General features: G+C 49.2%; 1 protein-coding gene across 1 annotated transcript in view; it reads right to left on the minus strand.

Annotated features, from left to right (window-relative positions):
- The window catches only part of ADAMTS2 (ADAM metallopeptidase with thrombospondin type 1 motif 2), a 216,925-nt gene that overhangs the window by 138,545 nt on the left and 55,684 nt on the right, over window positions 1–22,696 (minus strand). The window contains exon 3 of the mRNA XM_023537738.1: window positions 8,468–8,627. Coding sequence (XP_023393506.1) covers window positions 8,468–8,627 — 160 coding nt within the window. The remainder of the gene's footprint in view (window positions 1–8,467; window positions 8,628–22,696) is intronic.

Consider the following 22,696-nt stretch of genomic DNA (forward strand, 5'->3'; position numbering starts at 1 on the left):
TCTGAAGCCAAAAGAAAGGCACCAGTTATGGCTTCTGCACTTGGCCAGCTCCCTGGCCTCCATCAGCATCCCCACCACCTCAGTCTTCATCACAGCTCCCACCATCTCCCCAGATGTTCAGGTCTTTCAAAAGCCAAGAGCCCTCCTTGATTTCTTCCCTCACACCCATGTCCTATGAGCTCTGCTTCCAAACATCCCGAACCCATCCACCTGCCATCCGTCATCACCCACCAGAACCAGTCAGGGCCCTTCCCGGGTTCCATGCTCCCACTCCATCCACTGGGAGCCTCATGAGGCTTCCCACTGCTTAGGGAATGAGACTGGCCTTGCACCATGATCTCATATGAACTAGACCATCTCCACCTCTCTGTCCAAAGCTGATTTCCCAGGGCTGGGCTCATGTCGCATCTGACCTGGAGCAGCTCCTTCCCTTACCCACTTTCTCTCTCCACCTTTTCCTCAGGCTACTCTTTGCTCATGGATTTGCCCCTCTCTGCAGCCTCTGCTTATGTGTCTTCCCCAGTGGCCAGTGAGCTCCAGACGACAGAGTCTCCATCTGGCTCATTCCCCACTGTGTCCCCAATGTGACCTAGCCCCAGACGTGGATGGACACTCAATAAGAATGTGGTGAATGAATGAATGAATGAATGAATGAACAAGTGAATGACAGAAGAAAGCTGCCTGCTCTGAGTGTGTGTCCCCCTCAGCAGCATAGTTGTTCTTATTATTGCCCCATGATTGGGGAGCATCACCAGGTACTTGGTCCCTTCCAGCCCAGATCAGCGCAATTCCCCTTCGAGCCCAGGTCCAGCTCCTAGGGCACCTCCCTGGCCAGATCCCGGGCCCAGGCTCCTTGGATTTCATGCCATTCCACAAGCTCTTCCCTGAGCCCTGACCTAGTCCCAAGCATGCCATCACCCCGGACATCCCCTGGGAGGCACTCCAGCTGGACTCTGCTGCCTGGCTCTCCCACCAACTTTAGGCACAGCTCAGGACTAAGTCTCAGCCCATCCTGCCACGTTGAGAGCTCTAAGAGAGACACCCCAACTCAGGAATCCAGCCCAAGTTCCAAACATGTGCATGCGTGCATGCATGAGTGTGAATGAGAGGGTGAAACCAAGGGAGAGCAAAATAAAGCCTGAGAGCGAGAGGGGGAGCGAGCAGACACCGTTTCCACCTAGCTGTGCGACCTTTTCCAGCCTCGAGTTCCTTTAGGCCAAATGTCCAGCATTGCTTGGTATTAATTTCAAAGAAAAATGAGTCAAGAAAAATTGGAAACTGGAGCTGGCTGAGGTATTTGCCAGCCTGCAGAAAATTCTGAGAGAAAACAGGGCCTGTAGTCTCAGGTCCCTGCCTGGTACAAATTAGCAGAGTTTGAACCTCGGGCCCAAACCCAGTTTCTGCTTCTAAAGAAGAGCGTTTCGTTCCTTTCAGACATCCTTCGACCTGCCTCTGCAGCCCCATCACCGAGGCTGGGACCCAACACCTCTCATCTGCCATTGGGACACTCTGCAGGGACTGGCTGTGGGACGCCTGTCTCTCTGACACATCATGTAGACACAGCATGCAGGAAGCCCACAGCTCTTTCACAATTGTCCCCAGGGGGCACCTGGAGTGTGGAGGGGACTCATGGGATCTCCAGGGATATTCAAACCCAGCTGCTCCCGTCCTTGGCAGGCCAGCTGCACATCTGAAGCACAAACGCTACGGCTGTGTTAAGTTGCCTCTGGAGACAGCGCATCCCTCCTAGAAACATCCCTGTTTGCTGGGGACCCCTAAAGAGCAGGCATTCGGCACCCATGGCAGACATGACAACTGGGCCTACTGCTCTTGCTAATTAAACCCCGACATACCGGAGCTCAGTGAGGCTCTGATTCCCAGCCACGTGTTACCAGAAGCCAGGCATGGGTATCGCGTGTCAACAGAACGCTCTTTGGGGGACACTCATGACCCAAATCCAAGAGAAGAAAAGAAAAAGCATCAATTAATTGTGTCTCTGGAAGAGAGAGCTGCGGAGAGAGAGCGGTTAGGGCAAAGAGGACCTCAGGACCCTGATCACAATGATGTGACAACAGACATGGAGCCAGCACTGTTCCCAGGACAGGAGGAGGATTAGCTTGTCTTAATTCTCACAGCTCGTGACATGGCACATACTTTCCAGGAAAGTGGGACACCACAGATCTGGGTAAGCTACCAGGCAGGCACACTAGACCCCACATCAAACTACGCCCCACCCCATGCTGGGACAGGCTGCTGACAGCTGACGTAGCTCCTCTGAGAACCACTGGTCCAGTCCTGAGAACAGTTAGGACCACAGCCAAGGCCAAATCGCCCCCTCCCCCCACACGCACACACCCAAAGGTCACAACTGTCGTCTGTTCGCAGGGCTCCAGCAAAGATCTGGGTCTTTCCTAGGCTATGTTCACCTGGCCTGCTCCACACCTGAACCAGATCCCACACAAACACGGGAAAGGAAAGGAAGCGGGGAGGGCAGGCCTGAGACACAGGAACAGCTCAGTTTATGTCTGAGGGAGCTGAGCACATAGGCTATCAGCACCGGCCAGGTGGAGTCCCAGTCTCAATCTATGTACATCAAGCGGGGCATGTCTGTGGCATGACTTCTACTTCACAGCCTACCACTCCAGGCCCCCAGGACACGTGGCAGAAAGAGGGGTATGTCTGTGGCATGACTTCTACTTCACAGCCTACCACTCCAGGCCCCCAGGACACGTGGCAGAAAGCCCCCACCTCAGCCAGCAGCTCGGGAGCACCCTCCCAAATCTGGCCCCAGACAACTCCAGGCCTCAGAGAACATGCAGGGGCCCCTCCTGGCATGAGCTCACATCACCACACTGGCTCCAACTACTGTCTAGGGGGCTGGCCACAGAGCGGGAAGCACCAAGGCCTCTGCCAAGGAGCATGCACAGCTCTGAGAACCTCCTCCCTCCCAGAGGCGGCCAGCCACCTCTGTGTCACAACCGGTGGCTCTCTGTGGGATTTCTCTGGTCTTCAAAGCACAGACACAGCCTGGGTGGAATGAGGAGGAAAAGCTGAGACCAGGGAATCGAGCTGAGGCTTCCAGGCTTTCCGCTGCAACTCGGTGAGCCAGCACGCGGACAAGTCTGGTGGGAGAGCCCCCGGTCACCACCTGAATGGGTCTGGCCTGGCCACTGTGATCATGGAGCAGATATTAGAGCGACATGGTCACGAGCCAAGGGACACTGGCAGCCACCAGAAGCTGAGAGGTGAGGAAGGGACTCTCTGCTTAAGCCCCTGGAGAGAACCAGCACTACTGACAACTTAAGTTATGCTCATTTTGAATTTCTGACCTCCAGGAGTATAAAAGAATGAGCCTGAGTTGTTTTAAGCCACTAAGTTTGTGGCTACTTGTTACAGGAGCCATAGGAAACAGACTGACACCAACCGCTTCCAGTTAGTTAGTGCCAGCTCCCCATCCCCCATCCATGACTGATCCCTCACCCTCGGCTGGACCCTGTCCCTTATACCTCACAGCACTGTATCACCAAGGCCTGGAGACCTGTCTGCCCCTAACTGCAGCCTTGCCCTCTTCCCGTCTGCAGCCTGTTCTCAGCTGGCGCCACTCTCCTCACCCCATTGCTCTAGCCTCCCTGCCTCCAGCCTGGACCACAGCGACTGGCTAAATGCAGAACTAGCTGCCAGGCCCCCTTCCTCCCAGGGCTGCCTGCTGCCTTCAGGGCGCCATCCGGCTCTGGAACATTCGAGGCCACAGACCCCGAGAGCACCCAGTGTCAACTCCAGGCCAGCGCTCCTGGCTCTGCTCACCTACCGCCAGCTTCACTCCTGAAGCAGCTCAGCAGGAGGAGAAAGTGCTGTGGGCCACTGAATGGAGACTGTAGCTCCTGCGTCCTTTCCACCCCGGCAGGCTTCCCTTGGCTGGGGGCTGAGCAGAGCACTCCCCAAGGCAGTGTGCTGCCTATGCCCGCTGAGAAGGATGCTTGACAGCAGTGGGCAGAGGCTTGGCACTGGCTGTTTCTTAGGAGGAGGCAGCCAAGGTCATGGGTACCAAGCTGTCTGACTGCTCTTCCTTCAGCCAAGGCAGGGCAGGGAGGGCTCGGTGGCCCATTGGCCATTCCATGGGATGGGAACCTCCGCCTAGCAGGAGCTCACAGCCCCTCCTCTTCCCCAAGGCCCTGGAGAGCAGCTGCTGAGGATGTAGGGGACACTTCACCTCTCATAAGCACAGGTGGCCAATGGGGGCCGTGTTTTATTTGGCCCATATGGTGCTTTTCAGAAATTTGAAGCAACATTTTAAAATCACGAGAGTTCATATAAAACTCTGATGTCTGGAGTGTCTTGACAATAAGAGGATGGCTGCCCCGGGCCCGCCTTGCCCCCCGCCATGTCACAGTCAGGAAGCCGAGGAGGGGTCTGCGCTCTGCTCTGCGCCCACGGTGAGGCCAGGACAGATGCCGAGTGCTGCTGCATTCACACTGCTGTTTTCCTTGAGCAGCATCATATTCTCTGTGTGCACATCTGTATATCAAACGCAGAGAAATGAAAGCCCGGCCAAGAGTGGATGGAATTCTTTTTCTTACCCCTGCTGCTGTCATCCCTGGCATTACCTACTGGGCCCTGAAGCCTGAGAGTTTGCAGTCCTTGCCTCAGAACAGCAGGACTTTCCTCAAAAGGCACCGTGTGCCTGACAGAGAGACCACATGTCCAGTGCATGACCCAGGGATCTTTCCTACACTATGGGGACCTTCCTAGAATCCCAAGTTCAGACCTGTCAAGCCCTTGGCACCAACAGCAAGGCTGACCTCTGTGCACACAGTCTTGGGGCCCGCTCAATCACAGCACAGTCCAGTCACAGCTCAGCCTAGTCACACACACACAGAGGAGGCCACATGACTGCAAAGGCAAAGATCAGAGTGATGTGGCCACAAGCCAAGGGACATCAGCAGCCACTAGCAGCAGGGAGTGGTGTGGAATGGGGTTCCCCCGGGACCTCTGGAAGGAGTGTGGCCCTGCCGACACCTTGATTTTGGCCCACAATATTCATTTTGGACCTCTGCCCTCCAGAACCAGGAGAGAATAGACTGCTGTTGTTTTAAGCCACCCAGTTGGTGGTAATATGTCGCAGTAGCCTGAGATTAGAAGGGGAGTGACAGGCCAGGATTGCCAGGCTGGGGCTGCTCTTCCTGCGCCCACCAGTCCTGGCTTCCCCTCAACAAGCCCCAGCAACATGGCTGACAGCCCAGGACTCGGAGTGGCGCCCTGTGTGTGTGTGTAAGTACAAACACACACATGCACAAATGCATACATACACAGGTGCAAACATGCACACGCACATGCGAACACGGGCACATGCACACATGCGCACATACACACATACACACACATGCACATCCCAGAGATGCTGATATCATACAGCACCCTTACCCCCAACATATGGCCCCAGGGCACAGGGTTGGCTAGAGAGAGAAAAAGAACAAGACTCAAGGTGCCTGAGAGAGATCGGGCCCAGAAGCCTGGAGATGCCTCAGCTGCCTCTCCCTAAAAGGCCACTCCACCTCCCCAGCTCCCAAGCTCTGCCCTCTTGGCCTCACCAGGCTCCTAGGTCCAGCAGAGCTAAGCATCCCTAGGAGATTTAAGGTGGTCCTGGGGGCCTGGCTCGACCTGGGTAAGGGGCTGCCAGGTGCCCTGCAGGCCTCTGAGTTTGCCACACCTGGAAAGCCAGTGAAGAGAGAAAAGCCCTTCCCCTCTCCCTCAGCCCCTCGCCCATTCTGACACCCCCTCCGGGCCCCAAGGGTGACACTGACAACACTAAGCTGCTGAGCATGCACAACCAGCACTCGCCTGAGTCCATGAAGACATGTTAAAACCTTCATTTTCCATCTGTTTCTGATTTTCAAGCTAAAATCCTGCAACTGGCCTCAGATAACGGAGACTGTTAGTGATGACATCTGAGGCTTGGTGAGACACTCCAGAAAGCCTGCTGGCTGCTCAGGGGAAACAGGACAATGTGTGTAGGCACCACAGAGGGGCCATGTGGGACCCCTAACTCCCAGCCAGACCAAGAGGTCCAGGACAGATGCTCTCCCTTCTCTAGGGGACCTGTCACACCCACTGCCCATCAATATATAGCTGGGGGAATGGGTTCAGACTCGCTTCCAGAAGTTGCTGGGGGCAAGAAGGTGGGAAGTCTCTTGCCCACCTCAGCCACAGCTACAGTGATATGTCATGGTCCCCATCAGAACTCCCCAAGAGAAAGGATCCCTTACTGTGTGCACACATGCCCAGGTCCTGGGCTCTGTGTCCTCCTGCAGGATAGTACAAGGAGCAAACATGCCCAGCCAAGGACACATCTTCCATGTCTTCCAGCAACTCTGTGGGCCCTAACTGGGCCCAGGCTGATGGAGGGCCGGACCATCTGAGGTCACCTCAGGCCCTTGGCATGGCCCCAGCATAACATGCATCTGGAACCCCTCCAGCTGGGGAGTGGGCCTCAGCCCTGGGCCACATGGGAGCAACCAGGCACGTCCAGGGAGAAATGTGCTTTCCGTGAACCAAGTCACCCACACAGGGTCATGCTGACACTGGGCAGGGACATCAAGGGAAAGGGACTTGGCCCCAGACCCTGAGCCTATGGCCTAGGGCCTAAACACCCACAGCCCAGGGCAGAGGCCCAGAGCTTCCCCTGCCCCCTTCTAGTGCAGCCTCAGCCCCCAAATGATACAATCGGCTTTCTAAGCCAAAGGTTTCTGGGTTTATTCTGAGTTTGAAATTCTTTTCTTAAGTTCTGAGTTTCAAGTTGTCAACCAAGTAGGTGGAAAAATGGCAGAGGGAGGGGAGGATTTAACAGAAGAGGCCAAACGACAAACAGAAATCCAGCAATTAGGCAAGGTGGCCAAGCCATGGGGGAGGATTGTCATGTTCAGGAAGGCAAGTGCCACATGGAATTTGGGGTCAGAACTCGCCCTGGACACCTGGCAGCCCCTCACTCAGGGTGAGCCAGATTCCCGGGACCACCTTGAACCTTCCAGTAGAGGCCAGGCCAGAAGCACCAGGCCAAGCACAAAGTGGCGGGCCCTCGGCTCTCTGGAACACAGGCTTTTCTAACCCCACTGGACAGATGAGAAGGCAGAGGCCAGAGGCTCAAACTTGGCCAAGGGCAGCTGGTCATTGAGGAGAAAGGACAGGGTTTTGGTCCCTGGTCTGGGCTCTTGCCCTGCCCCATTTTCACTTCCAGCCACACCCTACAGGCTTACTCTCCATTCCTCCCCTCTGCAGAGAAGCCCAAGGGAAGGAGAGAGGCAGGAGGTGTGGAGGCCAGAGAAAGCTGGGCAGCCCCAGTCGCTGCTGCAGCCCTGGCGGACAGCAATGCATCACCTGGGACGAGGGGCTGCCAGAAGTATCAATCAGCTCCAGAGAGCGCTGGGCCCCCTGATGGAACGATTCCTTTGCAAAGATATCTGACACGGCTCCTTGAAATTAGAATAGTGCCCTGAAAGGCTGCTCCCAATTTATCTGTCAAGCCCGGAAGTCAGAGACCTAAGATAAATGATCCAGGGCTGCTTGGATGACGGGAGAGTCACTGCAGATACAGGCAGGGCATCCGGGGTCCACTGTAAACATGCAGATGAGCCTGACCCAGGACCCAGGCCTTCGTGCCCACTGCACCTGCCACTAGCCGGGGGTCCAGGACCAGAACCTGAGGGCTGGCCTGCCTCACAAAAGCCTGGTCCAGGCAAGGTGGCCTCATCTGGACCCTGAGGCCTGTGATACCTGCTAGGAACTACAGTCAGACCCTAACCTGGCCTCAGTATAACCCCTGACCCAAGATCCCAAGAATGCTGGAAAGGATTGGGCTGGCAGTGAGCCTAGCCTCCTGGAGGGCTCTGAGAGGCTCTAGTCAGGGCTGTCCTCATGTCTGCCAGCAGCTCCTTCCACACTCTTGGGCCCAGAGTGCACTTTGGTTCTGAGTTGAAAACAACAAAACCACCCTAGTCTGTCCGCAGGCGGCAAAGGCTGCCAGGAAAACCCCCGGTCTTTGTGGTACACTTCCCTTCCCTTACTGCTGAAGGAGCCCTCGGGAACTTGGTCATCATTGCAGGGAAAGTCAGCAGCACGTAGGCGAGGAACAGCTTCTTCAGAGGCACAGGCTCACAGACATGGGTGTAGGACTTGGGCTGGGAGTATAAGCCTGGCCTGGGCCTCCCTTGCTCCCTGACACTTGCTGGCCCTTGGGTAGAAGGTGGACTCTCAGGCAGCTTTCACTGTCTGCCCTGGAGGCCCCAGATCTGCACACTTGTGACCCACATGCACTCAGAGCAGAGGTTCCCACCCCAGCACACTCACTGTGCTATGTGGCCAACAAGGGGGGACTCAGCCTCAGCCGGGGACCAGGCCTGCAGAAGGGGTGCCTGGGTACCCCAGGGAAGGCATCCGGGCTTACCACACAGCCCGCCCAGCTACAGAGCCTTACCTGTGTCCAGAGGCTGCGGCGCCCCCAGAGGAGGGAGCTTGGGGGTGGGTGGCCGGCGATATACCACGTGCACACGGCCCTGCTCGGCCTCCCTCGCTGCCAGCCCCTTTTCCAGAGGTTCGATGAAGAACTCCTCATCCTGCATTCGGATCAGGCCGGCCTGCGGGCAAGGAGGAGATGGTTCAGAGGCCCAGAGCACAACAGACCCGGGCGGGAGGCCGCAAGGAGGGCCCAAGGGCAGAGGATCCCACCTGGCAGAGCTACCGGCCAGCCTTGGACCCCATTACCCAGAGCCCCTACTGCCCCCACTGTGCACCTCTTTGTCCACATCAGTCACCAGCCCAGACCCTACAGCAACGGAACTGCTGTCTCCCACTGTGGCCGCCCCCACCCCCCAGTGAAGCCGTCCCTGGAGACCCCATCTCTGTGCACTGGCATCCAAGGCCCTCAGACTGCCAGCGCCCTCCCTGTCCACAGCTCGCACACCTACACCAGTCACTGGGACAGCCCTGTCCTTCCTACATGGCACGCACCTTTCTGCCCTTGACCTGACTCGGCCCTCAGCTTGGGTGGCCCTTCTCCTGCCTCCCACTTTGGACTTCTGGTAAACTCTGACTCCTCCTGCCCGGCCCAGACCCCACAACCACCACCCTCACATGGCCCACCCCTCCCTTTGGCCATCCGTGGTCACTGCCCAGTCCAGCTCCTACACTTTGGATTTTTTGGTCCATTATCTATAAACCAGGGGTCTCGCATGGGGTCCCCCCACTGTATTAACCTGCAGATGTATTTCCTTTAGATCACACACTTATGACCCACTCAGGGGTGTGTTTTGTTTTTTAAAAACCATTTTATTGAGGTATTACTGACATGTTAAAAACTGTACATATTTAATGTATACAACTCAGTGAGTTTGGGAATAAGTGTACATCTGTGAAACCATCACCACTATTAAGGCCATTAAGATATCCATCACCGCTCAAAGCTTCCTCCCACCCCCTTTATTATTATCACTTTTTGTGGTAAGAACACTTAACATAAAATCGACCCTCTTAGCAAATTTTAAGTATACAATAGAGTATTGTTAGCTATAGGCACTGTGCTGAGCAGTAAATCTCGAGTTTATTTTTATCTTGCATAATTGAAATTTTATACACTTTGACCAGCTCCTGGCAATCACCATTCTGCTCTCTGCTTCTACGAGTTTGACTATTTTCGATTCTATCTATGTGAAGTCAATCAGCACTTGTCTTTCTGTCTCTAGTTTATTTCACTTAGCGTAGTATCCTCCGGTTTCATCCACATTGTCACAAATGTAGAATTTCCTTCTTTATAAAATCTGGATAATATTCCATTGTACATACATGCTCCATTTTTTTTTATCAGTATGTTGTCTATAGATGACATTTAGGTTGCTTCCATGGCCATTGTGAAAAATGCTGCAGTGAACAAAGAGGGGCAAGCATCTCTTGGGTATATGGATTTCATTTTCTTTGGATATATACCCAGAGTGGGACTGCTGGATTATATGGTAGTTCTATTAATTTTTTGAGGCATCTCCATACTGTTTTCCATAATGACTTAACCAATTTACTTTTTCATCAACATAAGTACATCAGTACATAAGGGTTCCCTTTTCTCCACATCCTCACCAACACTTGTTATCTCTTGGGGTTTTTTTTGTTTGTTTGTTTGTTTGTTTTTGACAACAGCCATTTTAACAGATGTGAGGTAATATCTCATTGTGGTTTTGATTTGCATTTCCCTGGTGTTCAGTGAAATTGAGCACCCTTTCAGGCACTTGGCCGTTTGTATGTCTTCTTTGAGGGAAAAAAATGACTATTTAGGTGCCTTGCCCATTTTTTAATCAGATTATTTGGGTTTTTTGCTATTGAGTTGAAGTTCCTTATATGTTTTGAATATTAACTCCATATCTAATATATGTCTTGAAACATTTTCTTCCATTCTATAGGTTGCCTTTTCATTTTGCTGATTTTTTTTTTTTTTTTTTTTTTTTTTTTTTTTTTTTTTTTGCTGTGCGGAAACTTTTTAATTTAATATAGTCCCACTTGTTGATTTTTGCTTTTGTTGCCTGTGTTATTGGTGTCATAACCAAAAAATTATCAGCAAGACCAATGTCAAAGACTTTTTTCTTCTAAGAGTTTTATGATTTCAGGTCTTATACTTAAGTCCTTAATCCATTTCAAGTTAACTTTTATGAGTAGTGCAGAATAGGGCTCCTATTTTATTCTTTTACATGTAAATATCTAGTTTCCTCAACATCAATTATTGAAGAAATTATCCTTTCTCCATTGAGTATTCTTGGTTCCCTTGGCAAATATACGTTGACCATATATATGCATGGGGTTATTTCTGGGCTCTCAATTCTGTTTCATTGGATGTGTGTTTTTATTTCAGTACCATACTGTTTTGAGTACTGTAGCTTACAATATAGTTTGAAATTGGGAAGTCTGGTACCTCCAGCTTTGTTCTTTTCTCAGTATTGCTTAGGCTATTTAGGGGTCTTCTCTGGTCACATAAGAATTTTAGGATTGTTTTTTTCTATTGTAATTTGGAATTTTAGTAGTACTTGCATTGAATCTATAGATGGTTTTGGATAATCTGAACATTTGAACAATATTAACTCTTCTATTCCATTAATACAGTTTATCTTTCCATTTATTTGGGTCTTCTTCAACTTCTTTCATCAATATCTTGTAGTTTTGGGTGTATAGATCTTTCAGGTGCTTGGATAAATTTATTCCTAAGTATTTTAGTATTTTAGAGGTTATTATAATGAGATTGTTTTCTTTATTTCTTTTTCAGATAGTTCATTGTTAGTGGATAGAAACACAATTGATTTTTGTACATCGATTGTGTATCCTGAATCTTACTAAATTCGTTATTTAGTTTCGAGATTTATTTTTGGTGGACTCTTTTGGACTTTTTATATACAAGATCATGTCATCATCAGGTATCGGACAATTTTATTTCTTCCTTTCTAATCCTGATGCCTTCTATTTCTTTTTCTTACCTGATTTCTCTGGCTAGGACTTCCAGTGCTTTGTTGAATAGGAACAGTAATAGTGGGCACACTTATCTTTTTAATATTATATATCTATTTACATATTGTAACTATAGCTTTAGCTATTTGTAATACTTTTGTCTTTAATCTTTATATTAGAGTTAACTGGTTTAATACACCACCATATTACAATATTAGAATATTCTGAATTTGACTATATACTTATCTTTACCAATGTTTTATATATTTCATGTTTTCATGTTACTAATGAGCATCTTTTAGTTTCAACTTGAAGAATTTCATCATTTCTTATAAGGAAGGTCTAAAAATGATGAGCTCTCAGCTTTCATTTGTTTGAGAAGGTCTTTATTTCGCTCTCATTTCTGAAGGACCGCTGTGCCAGGTAAAGTATTCTTGGTTGGCAGTTTTCTCTTTCAGCACTTTAAATATGCCATTCCACTCTCACCTGGCCTAAAAGGTTTCTACTGAGAAAAACATAGATATTCTTATGGGAGGCTCCTGGTATAAAAGAAATTTTTCCTCTTGCTACTTTTAAAATTATCTTTGTTTTTTATTTTTGGCAATTTTATTATAATGTGTCTTGGAAAAGATCTTTTTGGATTAAGTTTTTGGAGTGACCTATTAGCTTCCCCCAGTTTGGGAAATTCTCAAATATTATCTCTTTAAATGTGCTCTCTGTTCCTCCCTCTCTTCTCCTTCTGAGATGCCAATAATGCAATGATGTCCCATAAGTCCCATGGGCTTTCTTCACTCCTTTTGAATCTTTTCTTTTCCTCTAACTGTATAATTGCAAATAATCTGTCTTTGAGTTCATTGACTCTTTCCTCTGCTTGGTCCAGTTTGAGGCCAAAGATCTCTATTGAATTCTTCAGTTCAGTCATTGTATTCTTCACTACAAATTTTGTTTGGTTCTTTTTTGTTTTCTATCTCTATTGAACTTCTCATTTTGTTATTGTATTGTTTTCCTGATTTTGTTAACTTGCTTATCTACATTCTCTTGTAGCTTTCTGAGCATCTTTGGAACAATTATTTAGAATTTTTTTGTCAGGCAACTCATGTACTTCCATTTCTTTAGAGTTGTTATTGGAAGTTTGGTGGTGTCATGTTTCCCTGATTCTTTGTGATCCCTGTAGCCTCACATAGGTGTCTGCACATTTCCAAACTTCATGGACTGACCTCAGTGAGGAAGGACTTCGCTTGCAGGCGGAGGTACACTGGAGCATGCTATGACTCTGGATCTAGGGTACAGGGCACATATGTGGCAGCTCTGGGTCTGGGTTGAGGGAAAGCATGATGGCTTGTTGGCTTAGGTTGTTAGGGTCCATGACATTAACAACTGCGTGGTCCTTGAAGAGTGCTGCAGAGGGTCCACGGTGGCCGCAAAGGCTGTTGGCATCCTTAGTGGTGCCTCCAGGTCCAGCAGCTGAGGACCAGAGCAAACAGTAGTGACGGCCAGACCTGGTAGTGTGCACACACTCAGCTGCGGGGGCCAGATGCAAGTGCCTGTGTAGTGGCAGGAGCCAAATACAGATACACCTGTAGTGATGATGGACAGGGTTGGCAGTAAGTACTGGGACCAACTATGGGCACATTAAGAGTCACAGGGCCTTGGCTGTCAGCATGCACTCTCATGGCTGCAGGGACTCACCATAGGCATGCACATAACAGTGGAGGCTGGTGACAGGAATTAGATGGGTGACACATGTGCACAGCTAGAAAGGCTAGACCTGAGCACATGCACGGTGGTGAGGGTCAGCCCCAGGAGTCTAAGCTGGCATTTTGCACTCAGGCAGCCACAGAGGCTAGGAATAGGGGGATGGATTGGGAGAGATTCAGGCATCTGGTATCTGTGAACATGAAAACCTCAGCAATGAAATCAGCAGGGGGTTTGCAGCAGCTGTGGTGTATGCTAGTTTCTTCAGTGGTAGAAGCTGCTGAGGTCCTTAAAGAGCAGACTGTGGGAAATCATGGTTACACCCTCTGTGTTCTGATACTAGTGGCCCCCACACTTGTTTCTTGTTTCCAGCCGTATCAGCTTTACCTATCTCTGGGTGGAGGGAAACCAAAGTAGGTCTTTTGAGGTGTGTTCCAAAGGCTGAGAAAGCTGGTCACTCACTCTGTCTCCCTTTCCCAATGAGGGGCACCTTTTCTATGGGGAGTCCCCTCTTGAGGCTGAGCAGTGCCGGCCTATGGACGGGATGATGTTGGCAAATGACCTGTCTCCCTTACCTTTTTGTGTGGCTCTTCTCAGGGTTTGTTCCACTGTGTCACTGAAGTTTCTGAAGTGGACTCTTGTTTTGGCTCATGGACAGCTGCATAATTGTTGATCTTTGTTGAGGGACAGAGTCATCTACTTTGTAAACTCAGCAACCTCACTCGGGGGCTTTGGAAAGCTTGAATTAGTTGCTCCAACTTAAGCATCAGGAGATTTACATAAATGACTAGATTTCTAGGCTCTCTTGAAATATCAGAAAAGCTGGCACCACCTGCTGCCAGCTCAGCTTTCCCTCTAGGGGTCTCCCCTGGAGCCTCCAAAGGGAATGCAGCCCTGCCAGCACCTTGTCTTTGGCCTCCAGGCCTGTGAGAGAACAAGTTTCTATTGTCTTCAGTAATTTGTTACAGCAGCTACAGGAAACTGATACAGGGTCCTGGGGGTGGTGGGATGAAGGGGCAGCCATTCCTTGAGGGGTGAGCAGCAGGAGCAGCAGACACCCCCTCTCCCAAGGACAGGGGTTTGCCGCATCTTGAACTCCTGAGGAGCGGTCCCAGAGGCAGAAGGGCAGGCACCAGAGCTGAGCGGGCTGAGGTCACTGGGCTGTGGGAGGAGGGAGGAGACGAGATGCCCATGGGAACCCTGCAGGCTCCCACGCTCTGATTCATCCCCACATCCCAGGGCCCTGCCAGGCCTGGGAGAAAGTGAGCAAATGCTTGCGGAATGAATGAACAAATGAATGATGCCAAAACAGCAGGACCTCTGAGAGGTACAAGGCGGGGACATTGTTGACCATCTCCTTCCACTGGCACATGGGTGAGGGTGTTTACAACAGCAAGAGTTACTTCCCCTACGCTGCCATTGACACTCCTGTGTTTGCAGTTTGGGGGCAGACTGATGTCTCAAACTCATTTTATTAATAGAACCCATTCAAGGATATGTGAGAATTAATCACATGGCAGCAGTGGGCGAGCGGTCCCGCCTCTGGTATTCTGGGTTCCCAGCACCACTCCTGTCTGGACAGGTGACCTAGGCCAGGTATCAAGTGTCCTTGGGCCTCCATTTCTTGCTTACAAATAGGGCAGGTCGTCTCTGCCCTCGCACAGTCGTTGCAGGAACGTATGCAGCCTGGGATATACTCAGAACCAGGACACAGGTAGGTGCTCCACAACTCAGGTGATGTCATCCACCTTCTTGCTTTCCAAATAAGGAAACCGAGGCCTGGCAGCAGAAAGGCCTGCTGGGGACACACGAGGTCTGGGAACCAGATCCCAGGCTTCAGGTGGAAGGAATATCTGCTGGGTGGGCCCTTGGGCCTATCATGGCAATTAGGCAGGACATGGGGGCATCAGGGCCCAGTGGGGCAACCCCTCTTCTAGAGGACCCTTGCACTGCAGACTGGGAGCCTTCTACAGGCCCTGCAGTCATCTGGAGAGACCAAGTGTGGCAATGACTTGGTGAGGAATAACCAAGGTCATCTGGAGAGACCAAGTGTGGCAATGACTTGGTGAGGAATAACTGTCTCTTGAGGTCTCTCTAGCCTGAGAGACCTCAAGAGACAGTTTGGGATCTCCCTGTACACCAGGGGTCAGGCTCTCCTCCTCGGTCAGCTTCCTGGTGAAAGCTGCTGAGAGACCCAAGGGCACTGAATCTGCTTGATATTGCCCGGGCTTTTCTGTGGTTGGGAAGCCAAGGTCCAAGTTGGCCAAGCTCCCTGGCAGGACCCCCCCAGGTCTCACCTGAAGGGCACAAGAACACGCTGGGATAAATCGGAAGTATGGTGCCAGTTTACTCAGGCTTCCTCATGCAACCAGAGACCTCTCACTGACAGTGCTCTCACATGGAGAAGTTAAGCTTATTCTTCACAGCATTAACCCAAGTCTGAGAGACACTGTGGAATCCATATGTGGAAGCTGCATTGAAGAACGTGGTGTCACCTGCCCCAAGACCAGAGACTGCCCATCTTGAGACCAGTTCTGACCACCCCAGGACCAATGCACGACCACTTGAGACCAGTGACTGATACCCCTCAAGATCTGAAGAGTGCTTGTGAGGGGCTCTCCACCAAGAAAGCAGGGCTCACTTTATTGCCTGATTTTCAAGTATTTTAATGTGCACCCCAGGAATGATCCACCTAAAATCTGCAAAAGAAAAGTGACAAGAAAACAAGGTACAGAACATGAGCTGTGTTTTGCTGAGTTTTTTCCAGGACTTTACTGCCAGTGGCACATGCATCTGTTTTTAAATGTGATTTTTATTAATAAGAATCTGTTTCCTCTCCTCACGCTATAAATATTAAAGAAATCGCTGAAGCACAATGGTCTGACGGGACTTCTGGACAGCCTGACATCCCGCAGACAGAGATTCTGTGACCAGCCGCCCGGCCCCACCAGAGGAGAGGCTGGTGGAAATAGTTCTGTCCCTGACCCTCAGGTGCCACCACAGGGGCCTGGAAACTGGTAGTTCTCTGTGCCCTGCCCTTTGCTGTTTGGTTTATGATGAAATAGTCACTGAGGTAGAAAATAAAAGTTAAAAATTGGTTAAAAAAAAATCCAAAGGCTTAACAGCTATCATGTTGTTTTGAATTTTAAAATGTTCAAAACACCGACACTCTCAGAGTTGGGGTCTCATAGAAAAGCAAGCGTGTGATCTGTGCCCCGTTTGCTATGCTTACCAGCTACTTCTGTGGAAGCCACAGGCTCCAGCACACAGTAGGTTCACTCGGTGTTGTCACTCAGCCTTTGTCATTTTTGCAACCTCTGGCACTAAGACTGTGAAGCATCTGTCAAGGTAGCGATGGTGACAATCGAGAATAAAAAGAAAAAAGGAAGCTGATCCCAAAACAGAAGGATCCAGACGTTGACAGAGGGCAAGACAGCATGCGTCTGCATCAGCTCGCTGTCACTCAAACTCAGCCTTGCTCTGAAACACACACACGTGCACTTGTCTCAGGAATCCCCAAATATGCATCTGGTAAGGTGCCAGTTCTGAGAGAAATGTGTCCTTTCATCCCTTCTTCCTTTTGGTCAAGGACGCATGAGATTCAGTCAGGCCATAGGACAAAGGGCACCAGTCTGTGTCTAATGACTCTAGCAGATGCACTGCCAAAACGGGGCCTTTCCCCACCAGGGTGCCTCCCACGGCTGTTCTTCTCCTCCCAGCTCCTTGGGGAAGAGCAGAGCAACCCCAGAAGCTTTACAGGGAGAGGACTGACCCAACCACTGAAGTCACAGGTATGAGAACTAAGGTCCCATCAGATTGAAGCCACTCAGTCCTAACCAGGAGGAGCTCCTTCACAGTTGAGCATCACAGAGGTTGTTTTGCATATTGTTTTTTCCACTTTTCTAAAAGGTTCACCAGCCAGCTGGCCACCAGCAGGTGAGAGCAATTCATGGGGTTAGAAGGCATCAGCTTCTGCTCCACGCTGCTCCAGAACAGCCCCTTCAGGAGGAGTCTGTCCGCGGATGCCCTTGTGGCGGGCCCCTGCCTGCCCTGCTCTCTGTCTCATTCAAGTGAACATATGTCGCCTTTTCCATGTGCCATCCACACCCCTCCTTCCTTCTGGGGAGCTGCCTCTACCCCAGTGTGGGGGTCTTGTCCTCCCATGTTGGAGGAGAGGCTGTGGTGGGAGCTGAGGGACCATGACAAAGTGGTCCCTGTGTACCACAGAGCCCGAGTTCACCCAGCAGGCCCCGCCCCTTCTTGGGCTCGTTTCAGGCCATCCGGATCCTTTGCTCCAGAAAGTCCTTCTTTTCACCTTAAGTTGTCCAGAGTTGGTTTCTGAGGCTCTAAACCACTATGTCTCAACCGACACATGCCCCAGCGCTGAGCCCCATGCCCAGCCGGATATTAAGAAAAGCTGCACCCTGCTCTGGTGAGCGGGGTAGAGGAGAGACTGTGGGGGGAGTGAGCCCCCTGGATGCAGAGCCACAAAGTCTGGCTTCAAATCCTGGCCTTGGGCCAGTCCTGTTCCTTCAGTAGCCCCAGTTCCCTCACCTGCAAAGAGAGGGGCCAGGAGACCTGTGACTGAGGTACCAGTTATCCTTCTATAATCCCAATAAGACCAAGGAGAGATCCAGTAGAAAAAAAAAAAGCAGGAAGCCGCTACTCCCTGGACCACCACCTTTGCCTTCAAAATGAAGGCGAAGGGCTCCTTGAAGCCACAGCAGTCCCCTTGCTGGGCCCAGCTCCCTTCACATCTCAATCTACATCTTCCGGCTTTCATTCCCAAGAGACTTGGTGGCACCTGAAGGGCTTGAGTCCCCACTGTTAGCAAGGTTATACAGGGACCTTCAAATATGGTATAAATTCAAACTCCCCTAAAATTATATATGGCAGACCTCCATTTCCAGGGGACTCGAAGGCTCAAAGAGTTAAGCTGCTAGCTCAGATGTCCCAGCAGGACAGAAGCCAGCGCGGGAACACAGCCCAGCCCAACTCCACCACCACACCGATGATATCCATCCCTAGGAGAGCCAGATGGAGACACCAAACTCCAGCACTCTTTTCATTGCCATCACAATTTTTGCCATACCTGGTTTTGGTAAATTCTAGGTAGATAATCCTGTCTGCTAAGACTCTGAGCCCGAGTCCTAATCTCTCTGTTATAAGAAATTAGAGGTGTTAAAGCTTTGTTAGCATGAAACGAGACTCTCTTTGATTCAATGAGAAAATTCAAATAGAATTGAAAAGGGAATAGTTCTCTCACTATGTCCCATTCATGCTTTTTTATATATAACAGCTTTACTAAGCTATAATTTGCATTATCATACAATTCACCCACTTACAGTGTAAAATTCATCTATTACCACAATCGACTTCCGAACATTTTCATCACCCCAAAAAGAAACCCCATACACATTAGCAGTCACTCCCCATTTTCCCCCAACCACCCTACATACATGCCAGCCCCTGGAAACCACTAATCTCCTTTCTGTCTCCGTAGATTTGCTTATTCTGGCCTGGCCATAGAAACAAAATCATACGGTCTGTGATCTTTTATGACTGAGTTCATTCACCTAGTATGTTTTCAAGAAGTCTATGTTGTAGGATATGTCAGTATCTAAATTCCTTTTTCATTGTCAAATAATATTTCACTTGTACAGATATAGCACATTTTATTTATCCATTCACTGGTCGATAGACATTTGGGTTGTTTCCACTTTTAGGCTCTTATGAATAATACTGCTTTGAACATTCATGCACAAGTATTTTGTGTGGACATATGTTTTCATTTCTGTTGGATACATACCTCAGAATTGCTGGGTCATATGGTGACTCTAGACAAGACTTTCCCACTGCAGCTACACCATTTTACATTCCCACCAGCAGTATGTGAGGGTCCCAGTTTCTCCACATCCTCACCAACACTTGTTATTATCTGTCTTTTTCTTTCCAGCCATCTTCACGTGTGTGGAGTGGTATCCCATTGTGGTTTTGATGTGAATTTCCCTGCTGACTAAGGATGTTGAGCATCTTTTCATGTGCTTATTGGCCATTTGTCTCTCTTTTTTGGAAAAATGACTATTCAGGCCTGTTGTTCATTTTTAATTGGATTATTTTCATTTTCTACTGAGTTGTAAGAGTTCTTTATATAGCCTAGATACAAGTCCCTACTAGATATCTAAATTTCAAACATTTTCTCTTTGTTTGGGTTGTCTTTTCACTTTCTTGATGTAATTCTTCGACGTTATAAAGAAATTTCATGAAATTCAATTTGTCTACTTTTTCTTTTGCCATTTGTGCTTTTGGTGTCATATCTAAGGCTCTGTCTATCCCAAGATAATGAAGATGTATTCCTATATTTTTAAAGAGTTTTATAGTTTTAACTCCCATATTTAGATCTATGATCCATTTTGAGTTAATTTTTATGTGTTATGAGGTAGGGGTCCAACTTCATTCTTTTGCATGAGGATATCAGTTGTCCCAACGCCATTTGTTGAAAAGGCCGTCCTTTCCTCCACTGAATTGTCTTAGCACTCTTGTCAGAAGTCAATGTGGAGATTTATTTCTGGATCCTCAGTTCAATTTTACTGGTCTTTATGTCTATCTTTCTGCCTGTACCAAACAGTTGAGTACGGCAGCTTTGTAGTAAGTTGTGAAATCAGAAAGTGTGAGTCCTCTAACTTGTCTCCTTTTTCAACATTGCTTTAGCTCTTCTGTGTCTCTTGTATTTCCATTTAAATTTTAATATCAGCTGTCAATTTCTGCCAAGGAGCCAGCTGAGATTTTTTTTTACATAATCCAATGCTTTTTAATGTCACGTTTGGTGCCACATTGATTCACCTCTTATGCCAACCCTTAGAGAACAATGGCCTAGAGAGAACAAAAGATTGGGATGGGAGCCCTAACTCTGCAAACTAACCAGGTGTGTGGCCGTGAACAAGTCAGAGCCTTGGGAAGCAGGGGTACGTAGAGGCACTGCACCCCACCTCTGTTGCAGGAGAGAATCCTCTTAATAGCACTGGCTCAACTCTGCTTTACATCTCTATCATTCCTCACCTGCTGTTTGTGCAGCCCAGACCTGATTTCAAAATCGAGTCCCCACAGATGGGAAAATCACAGTTGAGGATAACAGAACTGACTTCTGCATCCATGCCACTGTGAAAATTATGATTGCAAACCAGAGGTCATTCACCATATATTCTGGAAAGAAAAGCTATGCAACGTAAGAATAATTTATAATTCAACTTTAATAAATTGGGGCAAAAATTGTCTAAAAATCAATAAAAGTGAAAGAAAGGATAGAAGAAGGACAAAAGAAATAATTCCATTGTATTAATTTCCTAATCTTTCATAGAAGGATCAACAGTTACTGATAAGATGCTAAAGTGGATAGATATAAATTTAAGCATACCATTCAAAGTTATAAAAGTTATAAAAGCCACAACTAGTAAAAGTAATATATACCTTCTAAATAACTGAAGAAGAAGGATAGATCATACAGCAAATATGGAAAACTAGAGAAACAGCAAAAATACCTAAACACAAATGTAAATAAGATGACAGAAGTAACACCAAATATATGTTATAACACAAAATGTAAATGGTCAGATTGCTTTCAAAAATCTCTAGGATTTGCAAAAAAGTCGACAAAATTTACAATTTATGTGAAGCCAGAAGAGTTTTATAGGTGAGACTTTTCATCATGCAGGGAACAAATATGTCCACGACATAACTAAGGATGCTTGGCCCAGCTCGAGTGCCATGCCCTTATGTAAAGTGATGTGTACGTCTGTGCCGAATGTTGGCAAAGCCCAAGCACTCAGTGCAGAGTCCCCAGATCATTCTGCTTCCATTCAGATGCTGACCGCCAAGCTGGCTGTGTGGACTCGCCGAGCTTCAGCGTTGCCAGTGTAAAATGAAGATAATAACAGCACGTGTGTGCAGTTGGTGTGAGGGTTAAACAAGTTAGAGCACTCAGCACTGTGCCCAGTAAACTAGCCCCTTCTTATCATTATCATCACCAGTAACGTAAAATGAGAGTTATCTAGAAATATGTAATGAGGAGTTAACAAAATTAAGTTTGGGATGAGTTTTGCTTTGTTATTAGTGTTTTCTTGTTTGTTTGTTTTTGAGAATTTTGTAAAGGGCACATATCAAAACACAATTTGTTTGGAGAGAGGACCAGGGAAGGGTTGGGGGCAGGGAGAGAAAGATAAAGGAGAAAAGTAAAATAAACAAGACGCTGACAAGAACACCTCAGAGGCCAAGTGGGAGCCGGCCAGTGGGTCTTCTCACTAAGTTAGGCAGTGCCAGGGCAGCTCTGGTGGGAGCTGACCCCTCTAGCCTGAGAGAGTCCAGACTGTCCCACACTTGGCCCCCAAGCACGCCAGCACCAGGGAGGGCCTCCAGGAAATGCAGCTGGCTTCCCAGCCTGGCCAGGACAGAAGGAGCAGCAGGTCAGGCCCAGACTCCAGGACCAGGATGGGCCTGCTCCTCTATCACAAGAACTGACATTCATCCCTGCCAGATGCTCCTGCTGACATTTTCCAGGTCTCGCTCAGCACAAAGACTGTGTCGGGGAATGTCCCGGGTCACAAATTAACATTCACTAAATAACAGGGCGGTCTCCACTAAAGAAGAAAAATGACTCTTGCTACAGGAACACTTGCCAAAATATCAAAAAGTGGAATTTTTCTTTCTGAGCTCCCTAGCTCACCGACTGGGACCCAGCAGACTGTGGCCTTGAGACATGAGATGGCAGAGAGCTCACAGAATAAAGTTCCAGTCCCTCATTCTAGGTCCTGCCGACAGTACCTTTCCTGGGCTGGCACCCAGGCAGCCCAACCTGCACAACACATACACCAGCTGGAACCCAAAACTTTTTCACCCTGTCCAGGCAGGCCTCCCTGCCTCCCAGAGGCCGTGCACACTCCACCCTTCCTCTCATCCTCTGACGTGGCTGAGCCAGCGTGTCTGAGTCCATCACCCCAGCCCAGGCCAGACAGAACTTACACAGCTTGGTCAGGGAGCTGGGGTGGCAGGGGCACTTGTCTAGAGTGCCAGTGTATGCCTTTTCCCTACACGTGTGTTATTTAGGGTACCGAGGACGATTGTGAGAGGGCTAATACCCCCGTAAGCAATGCCACTGGTAGCAAGGACCTTGGGTCAAGATGTCACCAGCTGTCGGCGCCCACAGAGACCCAGGCCCCACACACCACCATCCAGCCACCTCAGGCTCCCAGGAAACTTACCCTGGTGAGCAAAGCCCACGATGTCTCACTGCAGGGCGCAGAGGACTGGTGACCCCAGGACCATTGCTTGGCACTGACACAGCCTCGTCCCACACCTGCCTGTTCCAGTGCTCTAAGACGCAGCCACCAACATATCTGCCCACAAGATGCCAAGTAGGCTCAAGCTGCTGTAAGGAAGTGCCACAGACCGGGGGCTTCAACAGGAGGCATTTACTTCCTCACAGTCCTGGAGGCTGGGAGTCTAAGATCAAGGTGTTGGTAGGGGTGGTTTCTCC

Source organism: Pteropus vampyrus, unplaced genomic scaffold (assembly GCF_000151845.1).
Source record: "Pteropus vampyrus isolate Shadow unplaced genomic scaffold, Pvam_2.0 Scaffold197, whole genome shotgun sequence".
Taxonomy (NCBI): domain Eukaryota; kingdom Metazoa; phylum Chordata; class Mammalia; order Chiroptera; family Pteropodidae; genus Pteropus; species Pteropus vampyrus.